The sequence below is a fragment of the Hyperoodon ampullatus genome, assembly GCF_949752795.1.
Source record: "Hyperoodon ampullatus genome assembly, chromosome: 7".
Classification (NCBI taxonomy): Eukaryota; Metazoa; Chordata; class Mammalia; order Artiodactyla; family Ziphiidae; genus Hyperoodon; species Hyperoodon ampullatus.
The window spans coordinates 26737384-26755403 of record NC_136920.1 but is presented as its reverse complement, the minus strand read 5'-3'; the positions used below and the strand labels follow the sequence as shown (position 1 = coordinate 26755403).

The 18020-nt window shown below is 42.0% G+C and overlaps 1 protein-coding gene across 9 annotated transcripts in view; it reads left to right on the top strand.

The window, feature by feature from the left end:
- CD44 (CD44 molecule (IN blood group)) overlaps positions 1-18020 on the top strand; it is a gene marked incomplete at its 5' end in the record, with an annotated part of 94832 nt that overhangs the window by 36189 nt on the left and 40623 nt on the right. For all 9 annotated transcript variants that reach the window (XM_079707423.1, XM_079707422.1, XM_079707421.1 and 6 more), the window contains 2 exons: positions 3364-3497; positions 16486-16554. In XM_079707423.1, the coding sequence (XP_079563549.1) occupies positions 3364-3497; positions 16486-16554 (203 nt within the window). The remainder of the gene's footprint in view (positions 1-3363; positions 3498-16485; positions 16555-18020) is intronic.

The following is an 18020-nucleotide window of genomic DNA, read 5'->3' as shown; positions in this document are numbered from 1 at the left end:
CACCCATTAATCTGGCCAAGTCCATCTGGAACCAGTATGACCGCTGAAATTGAGGGCCGGCTGAAGACACCTTTGTGAATCACAGAGGGAGGGGCTGCCTAGAGGAGGCCCTTAAGGGTCATGTGTTGGAAGCCACTTGCCTGAGGTGCTTCCACAACATGCTCTCCAGGCTTTGAAGAAGCGTGCAATATCATTGTCAGAACCACAAGAGAAAGGGAACCAAATAACAGTGTTTAAAATAAATCTGTGCCTGGTGGAGTCTTCACCCTGCAGACTTGGCTAAAGCAGGTTTTTCAAACAACTCTCTCTCTTTTGATTTTGTTTCTCTTCTCCATTGCTCTGATTTGAGAGAAAAGGGCATGAAAATTATTGAGATGTATTATTACAAGTGATGGGAAAGCGATGAGAGGGACCAACAGAGGCCTCCTGAGAGGCCTCCTACCAGACATCACAGTGCTCAGGGAGCTGTCCTCAGGCCCAGGATATCTGCTCCAGGGTATTCACAGCAGGCATGGCCCTTATTTTTCTGAATTTCTCATGGGCCTGTGGAAAGCGGTGCACATTAAGAGCAAGCAGTGGTGACCGCCGTGGTGAAGCGTTTCGGTTTGGTTTGTTTTCTTTAGAAGAGCTCTGGGGAATCTGGACAACTGCTCTCTGAAGTTTCCACCCCAGCCTGCAGCTACCCCTCTGCACTTTTGCAATGTGATAGCGTTGGGTAATGTGGTTCCCTTTTCTCTTCAACGCGCAAACATGCAAACACAGGCTGCTTTTTAAAAAGTCAAGCTGCAGAACTCTTTATGGAAACCATTACATGTAAGTTAAATACATCTATCCCCTGTCCTTGGTTACAGAGTAAGGCACCCATAGTATGCGTGGGAACTGAGATACTTCTGCTGATGAGGAAAAAGAGCATCTTCACAATTGCACGAATATGGTAGCCACCAGCCACAGATGGCTATTTACACTTAATTAAAATTAAATAAAATCAAAACTTTAGCTCTTCATTGGCACTAGCTACGTTTCAAGTGCTCGATTAGCCACAAATGACTAGTGGCTACTTTATCGGACAATGTAGATTATAGAACATTTCTGCTTTGCAGAAAGTTCTAATGAGCAGTGCTGCTCTAAAACAAAGAGCAGATGTGTGCAGGCATCTGTGTGTGTTCAGAGCAGGGTCTTGGGAGAATAGAAAAGGAGCAGATAGCTCTGGTAGCTTCTGAACCTGAGCTGTAGGCTGCAATGAAGGAAAGCTAATTAGCAGGTCCACGTATTCTATCCCTAAGGCTAATTGTTTAAATATGGCCCTGACTAGGCCAGTGGCCTAAGAAAGTGGATTCAGTAAGCTGAATTTTGATTGTGAAATGCAGACAAGGCAGACTTGCTAAATACAGAAAAGTTCTCATATGCTGAAAACAGGGGAAGTTCTTACTGTACCCACCACTGGCCAATCATCCAGCCCACCTGCCCATATCCCTCTCTTAATCCTCAGACTGCACCAGGGGTCGGTTATATGACCCCACTTTGCAGAGGAAGCAACTGAGGCTTAGTGGCAGCCTGCCCTGGGCCACATCACTCTCATGGGGAGGAGTTCGGATTCCAGACCAGCTTCTGAGGCCAGGGCAAGATTTAATGACCCCACCCTCCCTAAGAACTGAGAGCAAAAGGGAGATGAAAGTCTGGTGCATGGATGGATTTGCTGAGTATTTCTTTCCTCCCTGGGAACAACAACCTACTCATGAAGTATACACATATATAAATTTTAATATCTCCAACTTATAGACAGGATGACACATAAAACCAGCGGTCGACACAATGTTGTAGAATCTCAGGAATAATTTAAATTCTAGAATGTCGGTGTGATACAGGCTAGCAGAATGTGATGGGAATGGGGTGGGCAGGAGGCTCACCAAGGAGTGTTATTATTTTAAAAAAACAAAGAAAAACTGTGCCAAAGACAGCTATCGTTCTACGCATAGCTGGTTTTAAGTGTTGCAAAACTTATTTCCATAATTTCACTCAGGTAGCTATGAATCAGATACCTGCCACAGGACAGATGCGAGAGTCTCACAGGTGATGGAAAAACCTTTGCATCTCCTCTCTTCTGTCTGCCCCACCCTGATTAGTAGCAATTCTCAGATACATGGAAACTTACTAACATTTAATGGCGGCCACTCCCCCCACCAAGCTCAGGCGTCTTTGGAGAAACCAGTCTGGCCTTTCAGGTGACGAATTAGTCATGTCAGCTTTTGCAACTTAGACATAATGAGTTCGATGTGCTTAGAAATTTCAGACTCACAACCATTCCCATAGGTCTTGCAGGGTGATGCAGTATGTACTGTCACCCCTGGCAGGAAAGATTAAAAGGATTTGGGCTGTGCATTTTAGCCAGCACTGCATTATTCAAAAACCTGTTGGCTTTAGCTTCTCCCTCTCTGCTTCTTCCCTTGTAAATGGTATTTTCTCAGCCCACGTCTCATTTTCTGAGGCATTTTATATTGTAGAGAAATCGTGCGGTGAATATTCAGCCACCACGATGCTGATCGAAGAGGCTGGGTTCTGTATGTTGTATCTGAAAGAGCCTCCGGCTCCAAACCACTCCCAGAAACACCATGGTGGGGCAAAGGGGCTTAAGCACTTTTCTGCTGCTTCTGGAAAATTCCTGAGCTAATGAGGCATTTCTATCTACTTAATCACTCTGACTCCCATTTTAATGACGGTCAATTTACTTCCACTGGCAATGGAATTATGCCTGAGATGCTCATGGGACAAGATGCGTTGTATCTGGCATATAAACAAGGCTTTGTGTTTAGAACAATGAGGTCTGGCGTGAGGGAATCACAGGAAAAGGTGAGGCCAGGAAAGAAGAGGAGGGGATGGGAAATAAGGCAGGTTTGCCATTCGTGGACTGAAATGAAGAGCCACCTAGTTCTGTCTGATGCGAGCCAGTCATTTTCTGTATTTTCTGGCAAATAGGAAGGTAATGGCGGGCCAGAGTGGGTCTCACATCGTCAAGGGGTCATTCTGTCTGTGACTTGGGCTTCCCTCTGCTTGTTCAACCTGGCCTGACTGCTGACCATAGATTTTATTTGAAACTAATTTTTTTTTCTTTCATGAATCGATTTTTTAAAACACTTTTTATAGAGCTCCGAAAAAATCACTTTGTCTTCATCAGCCTTGTTGGTCCCTTTCACTGTCCCTCTGCTGTTATTTTTGGCTTTCCCATAACTCAGTTGTCGAAACCTGTAGCATCCCTGGGGTGAACTGAAGGAAGTATTGCACTGCATGAAATGTCATTCGATGGGATATTATGAAATCCCTGCTTATAGCCTTGTGGGTGGATAACCTCTGGTTTTTCTTTTGCAGGTACGGGTTCATAGATGGGCACGTGGTGATCCCCCGGATCCACCCCAATTCCATCTGTGCTGCAAACAACACGGGAGTGTACATCCTTACATCCAATACCTCCCAGTATGACACGTATTGCTTCAATGCTTCAGGTTGGTTCCAAGTGGATTGGCTTTGTGTTCTGGGCTGCTTTTGGCCTGCCAGCCTTCGGCAACATGGCTGACAATCTTGGCTTAAGTGGGGATTCGTGTAGCCTCCATTCACATAACAGATGTTCACTGAGTATCTCTCCAGTAGAAGAAGGATTCCTGTCTCCAGGGTGCTTACCTACTAAGTTGGAAAGGCCAACGGTAAACAAATACATATTAAATAACTTACGTGAAGTCAGAGAGTAACAAGTGTTACAAAAAAGAAAGCAGAGCAAGGGGCTACAGAGTGCTGGGGATGCTTTGCTTTCCTGAGAAGATAGTCAGGGAAAGTGCCTCTGAGGAGCTGGGTATAGGGAGAGCCCTGAGCGAAGCGAGGAAGGGAAGCCATGGCACCGTGGATAGCAGTGCAAAGCCAGGCCTGTGGGAGCATCATGGCCTGTGCTGAGAGTAGCAGGGAGGCCATGGTGGATAAAACTCAGTGATCAGAGGGGAGAAAGCCAGGGAATGAAGTCAGAGAGGTAGGCAGGTGCCAGATTGCATAGGGCTTTGTAAGCTATGGTAGAGAGTTTGGACTTTATTCTCAGTGTGATGGGAAGTTATGGCAGGGTTTTGAATAAGGGAGTGACATGAATCGAATCTAATGGTAGCATTGGGGCATAAGCCAAATGGCTTTGCTTAGAGGTGTTTGTTACCTGTTGGGGCTGGAGAGAAGGCTGGGAGGATATATGGTAGGCCTTTGACCTTCTTGAGTCCTTACCCAACAACTGAAAACCCAACAGCTAGAGAATAAGAAAGCCAAGTTAGGATATGCATTCTGGGCTGCTGGCCAGGCCCCCCTCCCTGTGTAAGGGACTTGCTTCCAACCACCAGCCTGAAGACTCATGCTTACAAGTCTAACTCAGGCCCTAGCAACATCTTAAAATTCTGTGCACCGGACTTCCGGGTAAGATGGCGGAAGAGTAAGACGCGGAGATCACCTTCCTCCTCACGGATACACCAGAAATACAGCTACACGTGGAACAACTCCTACAGAACACCTACTGAACGCTGGCAGAAGACCCCAGACCTCCCAAAAGGCAAGAAACTCCCCACATACCTGGGTAGGGCAAAGCGGAGAGATTCCCGCACAGAGGATCGGTGCCGAGCGGCACTCACCAGCCCGAGAGGCTTGTCTGCTCGCCCGCCGGGGCGGGCGGCGCTGGAAGCTGAGGCTCGGGCTTCGGTCAGAGCGCAGGGAGAGGACTGGGGCTGGCGGCGAGAACTCAGCCTGAAGGGGGCTAGTGTGCCACAGCTGGCCGGGAGGGAGTCCGGGAGAACTCTGGAGCTGCCGAAGAGGCAAGAGACTTGTTCTTCCCTCTTGGTTTCCTGCTGCGCGAGGAGAGGGGATTAAGAGCGCTGCTTAAAGGGGCTCCACAGACGGGCGCGAGTCGCGACTGAAAGCGCGGAGCCCAGTGACGGGCGTGGGACGCTGGGGCTGCTGCTGCCGCCGCCAAGAAGCCCGTGTGCGAGCGCAGGTCACTGTCCACACCGCCCTTCCGGGAGCCTGAGCAGCCCGCCACTGCCGGGGTCCCGGGATCCAGGGGCGGCTTCCCTGGGAGAACGCACGGCGCGCCTCGGGCTGGTGCAACGTCACGCCGACCTCTGCCGCTGCAGGCTCGCCCCGCACTCCGTGCCCCTCCCTCCCGCCCTGCCTGAGTGAGCCAGAGTTCCCGAAGAGGCTGCTCCTTTAACCCTTTCCTGTCTGAGCGAAGAACAGACGCCCTCCGGCGACCTACACGCAGAGGCGGGGCCAAATCCAAAGCTGAGACCCGGGAGCTGTGAGAACAAAGAAGAGAAAGGGAAACCTCTCCCAGCAGCCTCAGAAGCAGCGGATTAAAGCTCCACAATCAACTTGATGTACCCTGCATCTGTGGAATACATGAATAGACAACAAATCATCCCAAATTGAGGAGCCAGGAGTCAGTACTGTGCCTCTGAGGTGGGAGAGCCAACTTCAGGACACTGGTCCACAAGAGACCTCCCAGCTCCACATAATATCAAACGGCGAAAATCTTCCAGAGATCTCCATCTCAACACCAGCACCCAGCTTCACTCAACGACCAGCAAGCTACAGTGCTGGACACCCTATGCCAAACAACTAGCAAGACAGGAACACAACGCCACCCATTAGCAGAGAGGTGGCCTAAAATCATAAAAAGTCTGCAGACACCCCAAAACACACCACCAGACGTGGACCTGCCCACCAGAAAGACAAGATCCAGCCTCATCCACCAGAACACAGGCACTAGTCCCCTCGACCAGGAAACCTACACAACCCACTAAACCAACCTTAGCCACTGGGGACAGACACCAAAAACAACAGGAACTACGAACCTGCAGCCGGCAAAAAGGAGACCCCAAACACAGTAACATAAGCAAAATGAGAAGACAGAAAAACACACAGCAGGAGAAGGAGCAAGATAAAAACCCACCAGACCTAACAAATGAAGAGGTAATAGGCAGTCTATCTGAAAAAGAATTCAGAATAATGATAGTAAAGATGATCCAAAATCTTGGAAATAGAATAGACAAAATGCAAGAAACAGTTAACAAGGACCTAGTAGAACTAAAGATGAATCAAGCATCGATTAAAAACACAATAAATGAAATGAAAAATACTCTAGATGGGATCAATAGCAGAATAACTGAGGCAGAAGAACGGATAAGTGAGGTGGAAGATAAAATAGTGGAAATAACTAATGCAGAGCAAAATAAAGAGAAAAGAATGAAAAGAACAGAGGACAATATCAGAGACCTCTGGGACAACATTAAACGCACCAACATTCGAATTATAGGGGTTCCAGAAGAAGAAGAGAAAAAGAAAGGGACTGAGAAAATATTTGAAGAGATTATAGTTGAAAACTTCCCTAATATGGGAAAGGAAATAGTTAATCAAGTCCAAGAAGCACAGAGAGTCCCATACAGAATAAATCCAAGGAGAAATACGCCAAGACACATATTAATCAAACTGTCAAAAATTAAACACAAAGGAATCATATTAAAAGCAGCAAGGCAAAAACAACAAATAACACACAAGGGAATCCCCATCAGGATAACAGCTGATCTCTCAGCAGAAACTCTACAAGCCAGAAGGGAGTGGCAGGACATAATTAAAGTGATGAAGGAGAGAAACCTGCAACCAAGATTACTCTACCCAGCAAGGATCTCATTCAGATTTGATGGAGAAATTAAAACGTTTACAGACAAGCAAAAGCTGAGAGAGTTCAGCACCACCAAACCAGCTTTACAACAAATGCTAAAGGAACTTCTCTAGGCAAGAAACACAACAGAAGGAAAAGACCTACAATAACGAACCCAAAACAATTAAGAAAATGGGAATAGGAACATACATATCGATAATTACCTTAAATGTAAATGGACTAAACGCTCCCACCAAAAGACACAGATTGGCTGAATGGATACAAAAACAAGACCCATATATATGCTGTCTACAAGAGACCCACTTCAGACCTAGAGACACATACAGACTGAAAGTAAGGGGATGGAAAAAGATATTCCATGCAAATGGAAACCAAAAGAAAGCTGGAGTAGCAATTCTCATATCAGACAAAATAGACTTTAAAATAAAGACTACTAGAAGAGACAAAGAAGGACACTACATAATGATCAAGGGATCGATCCAAGAAGAAGATATAACAATTGTAAATATTTATGCACCCAACATAGGAGCACCTCAATACATAAGGCAAACACTAACAGCCATAAAAGGAGAAATCGACAGTAACACAATCATAGTAGGGGACTTTAACACCCCACTTTCACCAATGGACAGATCATCCAAAATGAAAATAAATAAGGAAACACAAGCTTTAAATGATACATTAAACAAGATGGACTTAATTGATATTTATAGGACATTCCATCCAAAAACAACAGAATACACATTTTTCTCAAGTGCTCATGGAACATTCTCCAGGATAGATCATATCTTGGGTCACAAATCAAGCCTTGGTAAATTTAAGAAAATTGAAATTGTATCAAGTATCTTTTCCGACCACAATGCTATGAGACTAGATATCAATTACAGGAAAAGAGCTATAAAAAATACAAACACATGGAGGCTAAACAATACATTACTTAATAACGAAGTGATCACTGAAGAAATCAAAGAGGAAATAAAAAAATACCTAGAAACAAATGACAATGGAGACACGACGACCCAAAACCTATGGGATGCAGCAAAAGCAGTTCTAAGAGGGAAGTTTATAGCAATACAATCCCACCTTAAGAAACAGGAAATATCTCGACTAAACAACCTAACCTTGCACCTAAAGCAATTAGAGAAAGAAGAACAAAAACATCCCAAAGTTAGCAGAAGGAAAGAAATCATAAAAATCAGATCAGAAATAAATGAAAAAGAAATGAAGGAAACAATAGCAAAGATCAATAAAACTAAAAGCTGGTTCTTTGAGAAGATAAACAAAATTGATAAACCATTAGCCAGACTCATCAAGAAAAAAAGGGAGAAGACTCAAATCAATAGAATTAGAAATGAAAAAGGAGAAGTAACAACTGACACTGCAGAAATACAAAAGATCGTGAGAGATTACTATAAGCAACTCTATGCCAATAAAATGGACAACCTGGAAGAAATGGACAAATTCTTAGAAATGCACAACCTGCCAAGACTGAATCAGGAAGAAATAGAACATATGAACAGACCAATCACAAGCACTGAAATTGAAACTGTGATAAAAAATCTTCCAACAAACAAAAGCCCAGGACCAGATGGCTTCACAGGCGAATTCTATCAAGCATTTAGAGAAGAGCTAACGCCTATCCTTCTCAAACTCTTCCAAAATATAGCAGAGGGAGGAACACTCCCAAACTCATTCTACGAGGCCACCATCACCTTGATACCAAAACCAGACAAGGATGTCACAAAGAAAGAAAACTACAGGCCAATATCACTGATGAACATAGATGCAAAAATCCTCAACAAAATACTAGCAAACAGAATCCAACAGCACATTAAAAGGATCATACACCATGATCAAGTGGGGTTTATCCCAGGAATGCAAGGATTCTTCAATATACGCAAATCAATCAACGTGATACACCATATTAACAAATTGAAGGAGAAAAACCATATGATCATCTCAATAGATGCAGAGAAAGCTTTCGACAAAATTCAACACCCATTCATGATAAAAACCCTGCAGAAAGTAGGCATAGAGGGAACTTTCCTCAACATAATAAAGGCCATATATGACAAACCCACAGCCAGCATCGTCCTCAATGGTGAAAAACTGAAACCATTTCCACTAAGATCAGGAACAAGACAAGGTTGCCCACTCTCACCACTCTTATTCAACATAGTTTTGGAAGTTTTAGCCACAGCAATCAGAGAAGAAAAGCAAATAAAAGGAATCCAAATTGGAAAAGAAGAAGTAAAGCTGTCACTGTTTGCAGATGACATGATACTATACATAGAGAATCCTAAAGATGCTACCAGAAAACTACTAGAGCTAATCAATGAATTTGGTAAAGTTGCAGGATACAAAATTAATGCACAGAAATCTCTGGCATTCCTATATACTAATGATGAAAAATCTGAAAGTGAAATCAAGGAAACACTCCCATTTACCATTGCAACAAAAAGAATAAAATATCTAGGAATAAACCTACCTAAGGAGACAAAAGACCTGTATGCAGAAAATTATAAGACACTGATGAAAGAAATTAAAGATGATACAAATAGATGGAGAGATGTACCATGTTCTTGGATTGGAAGAATCAACATTGTGAAAATGACTCTACTACCCAAAGCAATCTACAGATTCAATGCAATCCCTATCAAAATACCACTGGCATTTTTCACAGAACTAGAACAAAAAATTTCACAATTTGTATGGAAACACAAAAGACCCCGAATAGCCAAAGCAATCTTGAGAACGAAAAACGGAGCTGGAGGAATCAGGCTCCCTGACTTCAGACTATACTACAAAGCTGCAGTAATCAAGACAGTATGGTACTGGCACAGAAACAGAAAGATAGATCAATGGAACAGGATAGAAAGCCCAGAGATAAACCCACGGACATATGGTCACCTTATCTTTGATAAAGGAGGCAGGAATGTACAGTGGAGAAAGGACAGTCTCTTCAATAAGTGGTGTTGGGAAAACTGGACAGGGACATGTAAAAGTATGAGATTCGATCACTCCCTAACACCATACACAAAAATAAGCTCAAAATGGATTAAAGACCTAAATGTAAGGCCAGACACTATCAAACTCTTAGAGGACAACATAGGCAGAACACTCTATGACATAAATCACAGCAAGATCCTTTTTGACCCACCTCCTAGAGAAATGGAAATAAAGACAAAAATAAACACATGGGACCTAATGAAACTTAAAAGCTTTTGCACAGCAAAGGAAACCATAAACAAGACCAAAAGACAACCCTCAGAATGGGAGAAAATATTTGCAAATGAAGCAACTGACAAAGGATTAATCTCCAAAATTTATAAGCAGCTCATGCAGCTCAATAACAAAAAAACAAACAACCCAATCCAAAAATGGGCAGAAGACCTAAATAGACATTTCTCCACAGAAGATATACAGACTGCCAACAAACACATGAAAGGATGCTCAACATCTTTACTAATTAGAGAAATGCAAATCAAAACTACAATGAGATATCATCTCACACCAGTCAGAATGGCCATCATCAAAAAATCTAGAAACAATAAATGCTGGAGAGGGTGTGGAAAAAAGGGAACACTCTTGCACTGCTGGTGGGAATGTGAATTGGTACAGCCACTATGGAGAACGGTATGGAGGTTCCTTAAAAAACTACAAATAGAACTACCATATGACCCTGCAATCCCACTACTGGGCATATACCCTGAGAAAACCATAATTCAAAAAGAGACATGTACCAAAATGTTCATAGCAGCCCTATTTACAATAGCCCGGAGATGGAAACAACCTAAGTGTCCATCATTGGATGAATGGGTAAAGAAGATGTGGCACATACATACAATGGAATATTACTCAGCCATAAAAAGAAATGAAATTGAACTATTTGTAATGAGGTGGATGGACCTAGAGTCTGTCATACAGAGTGAAGTAAGTCAGAAAGAGAAAGACAAATACTGTATGCTGACACATATATATGGAATTTAAGAAAAAAAAAGGTCATGAAGAACATAGGGGTAAGACAGGAATAAAGACACAGACCTACTAGAGAATGGACTTGAGGATATGGGGAGGGGGAAGGGTAAGCTGTGACAAAGTGAAAGAGCGGCATGGACATATATACACTACCAAACGTAAGGTAGATAGCTAGTGGGAAGCAGCCGCATAGCACAGGGAGATCAGCTCGGTGCTTTGTGACCGCCTGGAGGGGTGGGATAGGGAGGGTGGGAGGGAGACGCAAAAGGGAGGGGATATGGGAACATATGTATACATATAACTGATTAAATTTGTGATAAAGCAAAAAATAAAAAAAATAAAAATAAATAAAAATAAAAATAAAAAAAAAAAAATAAAAAAAAATAAAAAAAACCCATCTATAAGTTTTGAGGGTGAAAACAAGGTGTGAGAAACAAGATATTTAACCTATGTATTGGATGATTCCTGGAAAGAAGTTCTTGGTACTTAGACGTCATGCCTTACTCTAGGGAAGACTGTATGTTTGATTATAACCAAGTCAATAAATGAAAGAATTAGACTAAAAAAAAAAAAAAAAAAAAAAAAAAAAAAAAAAATTCTGTGCACCATGGGTCTTCAGGGCCTTTTGAAGAGAGTCAAACCCAGCAATGTCAAATTTTTGAATGCCAACAATCAAATGTCTTATTTCTCAAATGGGGCCTTCTGTTCCCCCCCGAAGGTTTAAGGTTGTGTGAAGGGGAAGACGAAGTCACAAGGCAAATGTGGCACATCTTGTTGACATGTCAGTTTCCTTAAAGGTAGGAAGGGGATGTTAAATTAGCTGGAAAATGACTTAAGATATTACCTATATGAGACAGATATTATTACATGATGACTTAAGACATTGTTTTTATAAATCAAACACAGATATTACATATGGTAGTAGAATATAAAATCTACATGGATTTTTAAGCTTAAATAGGGGCATCAAAGAAATTGTGAGATTATATCAGTAGCTTTTGGCTTCCCCACCCATCCACTGTTGTGTGAGCAGCAGGGATGAGAGTGGGAATTCAGAAGGGAATTCTAGCACTTAGGAGAAAGAGAAAATATCAGGGCTGGTTAGTTGAAATGGAGTGCATGAGGCCAGTAAATTATGTCACATTTATACAGGTCACTGAACCGATGGAGGGGCACTTAAAACGAGGAAAACTACAGAGTGTTTACTCTTCCCTGTTATATAAGCAAAGAACACAAATGGAGTTTGACCCAAGGAGGAGAGTCCAACTGAGGCTAAACAATACGTGGTTGCTATCCAGTCCCCATACCCATACCAGAAAGTCTATTCTAATAACATGATGAGAAAAACCACATGCAATTCAGTAGGAAAGAGACACAGAGCAACACATGGTCTGACTAGGTTAGCTTAATGTCAGAGGTCAGAGGAAGGCTTTGGGAAGGCTTCATGCTTTAGGTGAAGGGGTTGGTCATGTGGGAAGGGCAAATTCAAGGCCGCATACTCTCCAGCCTCTGGGCACTGCCTGTTGCTTCTCCCACTGAATCTTTTCTGGTGAATGTATGCAATAAATTATGTTGTAGTATATGCACATTGTCTCGCCTGTTTTACAAGTTGGTATCCCTTGCTGGAAAGAACCTTCATTCAAAAAGGTAGAAGCTCCCACTGTTCTATCACCTGGAGTTGAAGCCGTCTAGGCCAGTTACTACTGAGACTTTTCTCCCTGTCCTTTTTGCCCATAGAGTTGGGCCCATCTTCAAAGAAAGGAGTGAACGGTACTGATGAACTTTCCTCTTCTTTGGGGAGGTTAGTTCTGTTAAAAAGCTTGAGATGCCCTGGGGGGTAGTGAGTGGCAAAGCAGCTGCAGCAAAGTAGTAAAGTTCAAAGCGATGGTTTTCCTTTTCTCGTATCTAAATTTATTCAATATGGTTAGAGCGCTTTTATCAATTTTCTATATGTTTTAAAAAGAGTATTTATTGATCAACGACATGCATTCAGTAGTGTGTTGGGCAGAGTGGAGTTAGAAGGAACCAGAGGGCATATTTCTTGTCTTGGAATTTAATCTTGTTGAAGTCATGAGGTGAAAAATAAAGGAGCTGGGGAAGAATGTTTCTCTAAGGATAAATACATTCTAAATGTCTTGGTTTAGAGTTTAATGACAATGGGAGTGTTGAGTGAGAGACAGATCTTGATCCTTGTGCTCTATGCCAAGGATCCCATTGGAAAGATCTTTGAATCCATCTTAGCCTGAGACCTACAAGCAAGTGGTCAGGACCTGGTGATGTGATCCTGAGACAAATTGGCTACAGGGACCAAAGCCAGCTCCATCTTAGCAGATACTTTCTATAAGCTTACAATTTCAGCAGTGTTTCTGTAAAACACGGCCTATGGTTTACAAATGAAAATAAGGCTTCATGATTTTTATTGCCTCTTTTCTCAGGGGTCAGGCCCAACACAAGCTTGATGACTTCTGTGTTAACACAGAGAACTGACATGAATTAGTTCATTTTTGAAGTTTGCTTTCAGTAAAATACTTCGTTCTCTTTTGAAGGAGGAATTTAGGGGAAGATTCTGCATTCATCTGTTTATTCATTCACTCATTTATTCAACAAATATGTATTGGGCATTGAGGAAGCTCTCTTTCTATGTCACTGAGTGATTGGCTAGACTGAATAATTAACATTGCTCTTGGCCATTTTGGTGCAGTGGACGCAAGGTTTCTGAGATGCAGCCTATCAGGAAGCTCATCTCAGAGTCTTTCTAACAAATCCTTTGGTTCAGGGAAACCTCACCAGGCTTGATTCTCCCAGCAGTGGGATGCTCATTAAACACAGTGAAAGGCTGTCCAATGATGCCCTGTATCTGACATGGGAGCGTGATGTATTAACTGCACATTTGGGTCAGCATCCATCTTAGTGTGCTTGCCAGACTTGATGTTCTTTATAAAAGTTAGGGTGAATTGGAGCATGAAGGGACTCCATTCGAACAAATGCTCTCATCATTTGCAAAACTGTCTTAGTGTTTTTGACATCATGCTTCATTCTGTTACAACTTTACTCCTGGAAATCCCCCGTGTACTACTGTTACCTGCAATTGTGTTTGAATTTGGGGGAGGTTATTCCATCCCTGCCATTAAGAAACCATAATCTAAGGCCTGTTTCTGGGTCTGAGCAGTATAATATATCAGAAACATCTCATAGGTCAGGACAGTTTCTGGTGGTGTCCCCAGAACAGATTATGTAGATACTCTGCAAGATCTCCCAGGTTGGCTATTTGCCCTGATTTTCAAGTGAGGGAATCATTGGGAAATTTTTTTGAAAACTGTAAAAATCTAAAGAAATACTATTATTGTCTCCCATGACCTGTGAATTCCTCAAAAGCAGGGACAGAAATGTTTATCTTTTTGCTCCTTGTTTATAATGTGGTCTGTCATATGTGTTGAGTAAATGCTTAAAATGAATAAAAGAACTGATAGATCTGAAACGTCCTTTAATTATTTCTTATGGCATTGTCATTCAGGGTTCATCTGGATGTTTCTTGACCTGTTTGTATTTGCAGACCATTTTGGGGATTAATATCTTAGGTATGTTTACTGGAAGAATGGACTGTTGGGAAATTATATTGGTGTGATTTTTTTTTCATTCATTCAACAAATATTTGAGTGCTTCTCTGTCCCCATCACACATAAATGCTCTAGCCAAGAAAGGTGAAGTTACTACTCATCTTGTGGAGTTTCCATATTTCTGTGGAGGTGGGTGGGTGGCAGAGGGTAGGGGATGTGAGATGTGACCTGAACAGCCATCAAGTAAAGTGAATAAGATAATTTTAGCTAGCGGTAAACCTGAAGAAGAAATGAGAACAAATATGCAATGGTGATGGATGTGGGAGAGTGGTGACAGGCTGGTTTAGATTGGATGGTGAGGAATGGCCTTACCAAGGAGGTGACTTTCTCTTTGAAGAGTCTCTCTTCTGAGAAATCTTTTGATCAGCCCTTGCAAGGACAGCTATTTCTAAAACCTGCTCTTCTGCAGTTGAATATATAAAGCTGCCAGTTAGTTTCACTGTGAGGCCAAAGAATAGGCAGGTAAAGGACATTCCCTTTATCTGTGGGAAAAGATGGCCCTAGGAAGTGGGAAGCAATCAAACTCTGTTTCATTTGACTTGTGTTTTTGTCCAGTGTCATGAGTACCCAGCAATTTATGGCAGGACACTTAAAATACTTGTGATAACAGACTTCCTTGTGATAGCAGTCTGCCTGCCTGCCTCCCTCTATCCATCCATCCATCCATCCACCCACCCACCCACCCATCCATCCATCCATCCACTCATCCATCCATCCACTCATCCATCCATCCATCCATCCATCCATCCATCCACTCATCCATCCATCCATCCATCCACTCATCCATCCATCCATCCATCCATCCATACACCCACCCACCCATCCATCCATCCATACACCCACCCACCCATCCATCCATCCATCCACTCATCCATCCATCCATCCATACACCCACCCACCCATCCATCCATCCATCCACCCATTTATCCATCCATCCATCCATCCATCCATCCACCCATCCATCCATCCATCTCTTTGTTCTTTCCTCTTTGCCAAGAAGAAACTCTGGAAAAAACCAACCTAACAAATAAGTTTCCATTTTACATTAAAGCGCGCACACACACATACATACACACAGACACATATACACACACACACAGAGTATAAAAGCTGTAATACACAAATGAATCCAATCTTCCTATAACAGCAAAGCCAGTTTAAAACTCTCTGAGTTTTTAGAGCTCAACACAAGGTCCAGTTACAGAATAGAGCATTTGGGCAGGAATGGAACCACTGGTTAAAGCTTCCTTTAGGACTCACGGGATGGCAGGCAGGGTGGAACTTTCAGGGTCTGCTTTCAGAGAGCTTTAGACAGTGCTTCTCAAAGGGCTGCTCTTGTAACATTTGTGGGTGATCAGGCAGGCCCAACATACAGTCAGAAATTTTATCCCTGAAGAAGGGTGGGGGGAAGTAGAAGATAAATGGAGGCCAAAAGAAAAAGAAGTCAGAGGCGCCTGTGATGAGATAAGCCAAAACAGAAGCCTCAGGAAATATTCTGGGCACCCAGACCAAAGACGGACAACCTCAGAAACTATGTGGGGAGAAGCAGTCTATATAGAGTAGGCACTTAGGAGATTTGTTAAATAAATGAATATATTAATTAAAAGATGAAAGATTAGTTTTTAAAAAAATATTTCTACTAAGTAAATTCTTTGTTGATTATTTTAATCTTCAGATTCTCATGCTGTTCATGTTGATAAGCATTTGATTGCATTTGTCGGCTGTGTTTTTCCATCATTTCTGTAAATTATTGGGATTACACGTGATTTCCTCATTATAGTTCATACATTTCTTTATTTTAACAGTTTTACAGTTATTCCCATATTAATTTTATAATAACAAATTAAAAATAACTTCTAATGTATACCTCATTAGAGAAGGACCATGTCTATCGTATTACTGTTGTATCCCCAGCTTTCCACAGTGCTTGATATAGAACATATACATTTGTTAATGAATGAATTTGTTGGCATGGGGAGGGGAACAAGTAAGCTTCCAAAAATGTGTGCAGCAAAATCAAAATGGAAAATTTGTCACCAAGATCAGAGAAGTTCCTGGGAAACTTAAGTTTCAGAAAAAGAGAATGATTTGGGATAAGTTATAATAAAAAACCATCCTAACTAGTAGAAATGGACATCAATTAGGCTCCTATTTTTTTCAAGTTCTCATGCCTTTTTTTTCTTTTCTACTTCATAGCTCTACCTGAAGAAGACTGTACATCAGTCACAGACCTGCCCAATTCCTTTGAAGGACCAATTACCATAAGTACGTATCTCTTTTAACCTTGATTGAGTATTCCTATTCTTGGAGAAAGGATGAGGTGTATTTTCTATGTTTTATAAAATAGCACTTATTTCCCTAAGGTTAGGGACAGTGGCTATGATTTACCAACCCTTCCCCTTTTCCTTCGATGACTTAAAACTGCTCTCTGGTTTACCCCAATACATTGTTCCTCAAACATCAGTCATCTGAAAACTACTTTCACATTTTTTTGGCATCTCTGTGGACACAGAAGTATCTTTTACTTGATATTTTTCATTTAATTGACCCATTCTTTTCTACTTAAAATACATTAAAAAACTGCAAATGTAAAGCCAACATCTCTGGTTATAAATAAAACGTAACCTTAAAAATAAATTTAAATGTAAGAAAAATTAAATGATGTTCTTAAATTCTAGCTGCTGAAGGCTCTGAGTCTGAGCTATGTTCTCTCTCTCAGAGACAGGGATTGATAAGTGTCAGGGGTAGGGACATTCTGGCCCCCCAAATTTTCTGTTTGATTTAACTGGAGTATTGAAAAATGATAATAAATGATACAAACTTCCTGATATGCGTTTCAGCATGATTTACAACATGTCGACCTAAAACCATCTTGATTATCCTCAGAAGTAGGCAGTTGGCACTGCGGAAAACAGAATATTTCAGCCAGAACTTTCAAATAGGTCAACCTGTTAACCTTGATCTGATCGACTCTGAGCCTCATGTTTTGAGAAGTATCACAGTGACGAGGAGGCTGGATTTCTGCCTCCTAAGAGCCAGACCCCTCGGTGTGCATGGGGACAATGGTGATGGTGGCAGGGGGACCAGAATCTTCCTGGACCACACAGTTCCAGCCCCCCACAGTTAGGAAAGAGATTGCCCTGGCCTATACCTTGGAAAAGGAAGGGGAGGCCTGCACTGTGAGGTATGCTGTCTACATCAGGCCTGGTTTGAAATCCTAGTTCTTTACCACCCAGGTGATCTGAGCCTGTTTTCTCATCCGAGTAATGAAACATATGAAATTTGTCATGAAAATTAAGAAAGATAATGTGTCTGATGCACGCCTGGCCCCTAGTAGATGCTCAATAAATGCCCCATTTCCTTGGTCCCCACAGATCTCTCTCAAAGTCTGGATCTGTTCAAGTTTAGTCATATTTTCTTGTCAGATCTTTATTTGCAGAGATAATTAGGGTGATTGAGACTTTGCAATGTTTTCAAATTTATGTTTTATTAATAGTTCTACTTGGGCAATCTAGATAGGCAGACAGACAGACTCTTTAGTCCTACCAATGTCATACAGCAGAAAATCATTTCTGCTAAATGCACACTTGTGCAGTGAGTGACCCACGCTCGAAGGCAACAAACACATTTAGAGGAGAACAATGAAAGAAGTCCTCCTTGCTCTTTCTCCTCCTGTCATTCTAGTCATCTGCTTGTTTAAACCAAAGACTTTGACCTTTGTATACATCCGT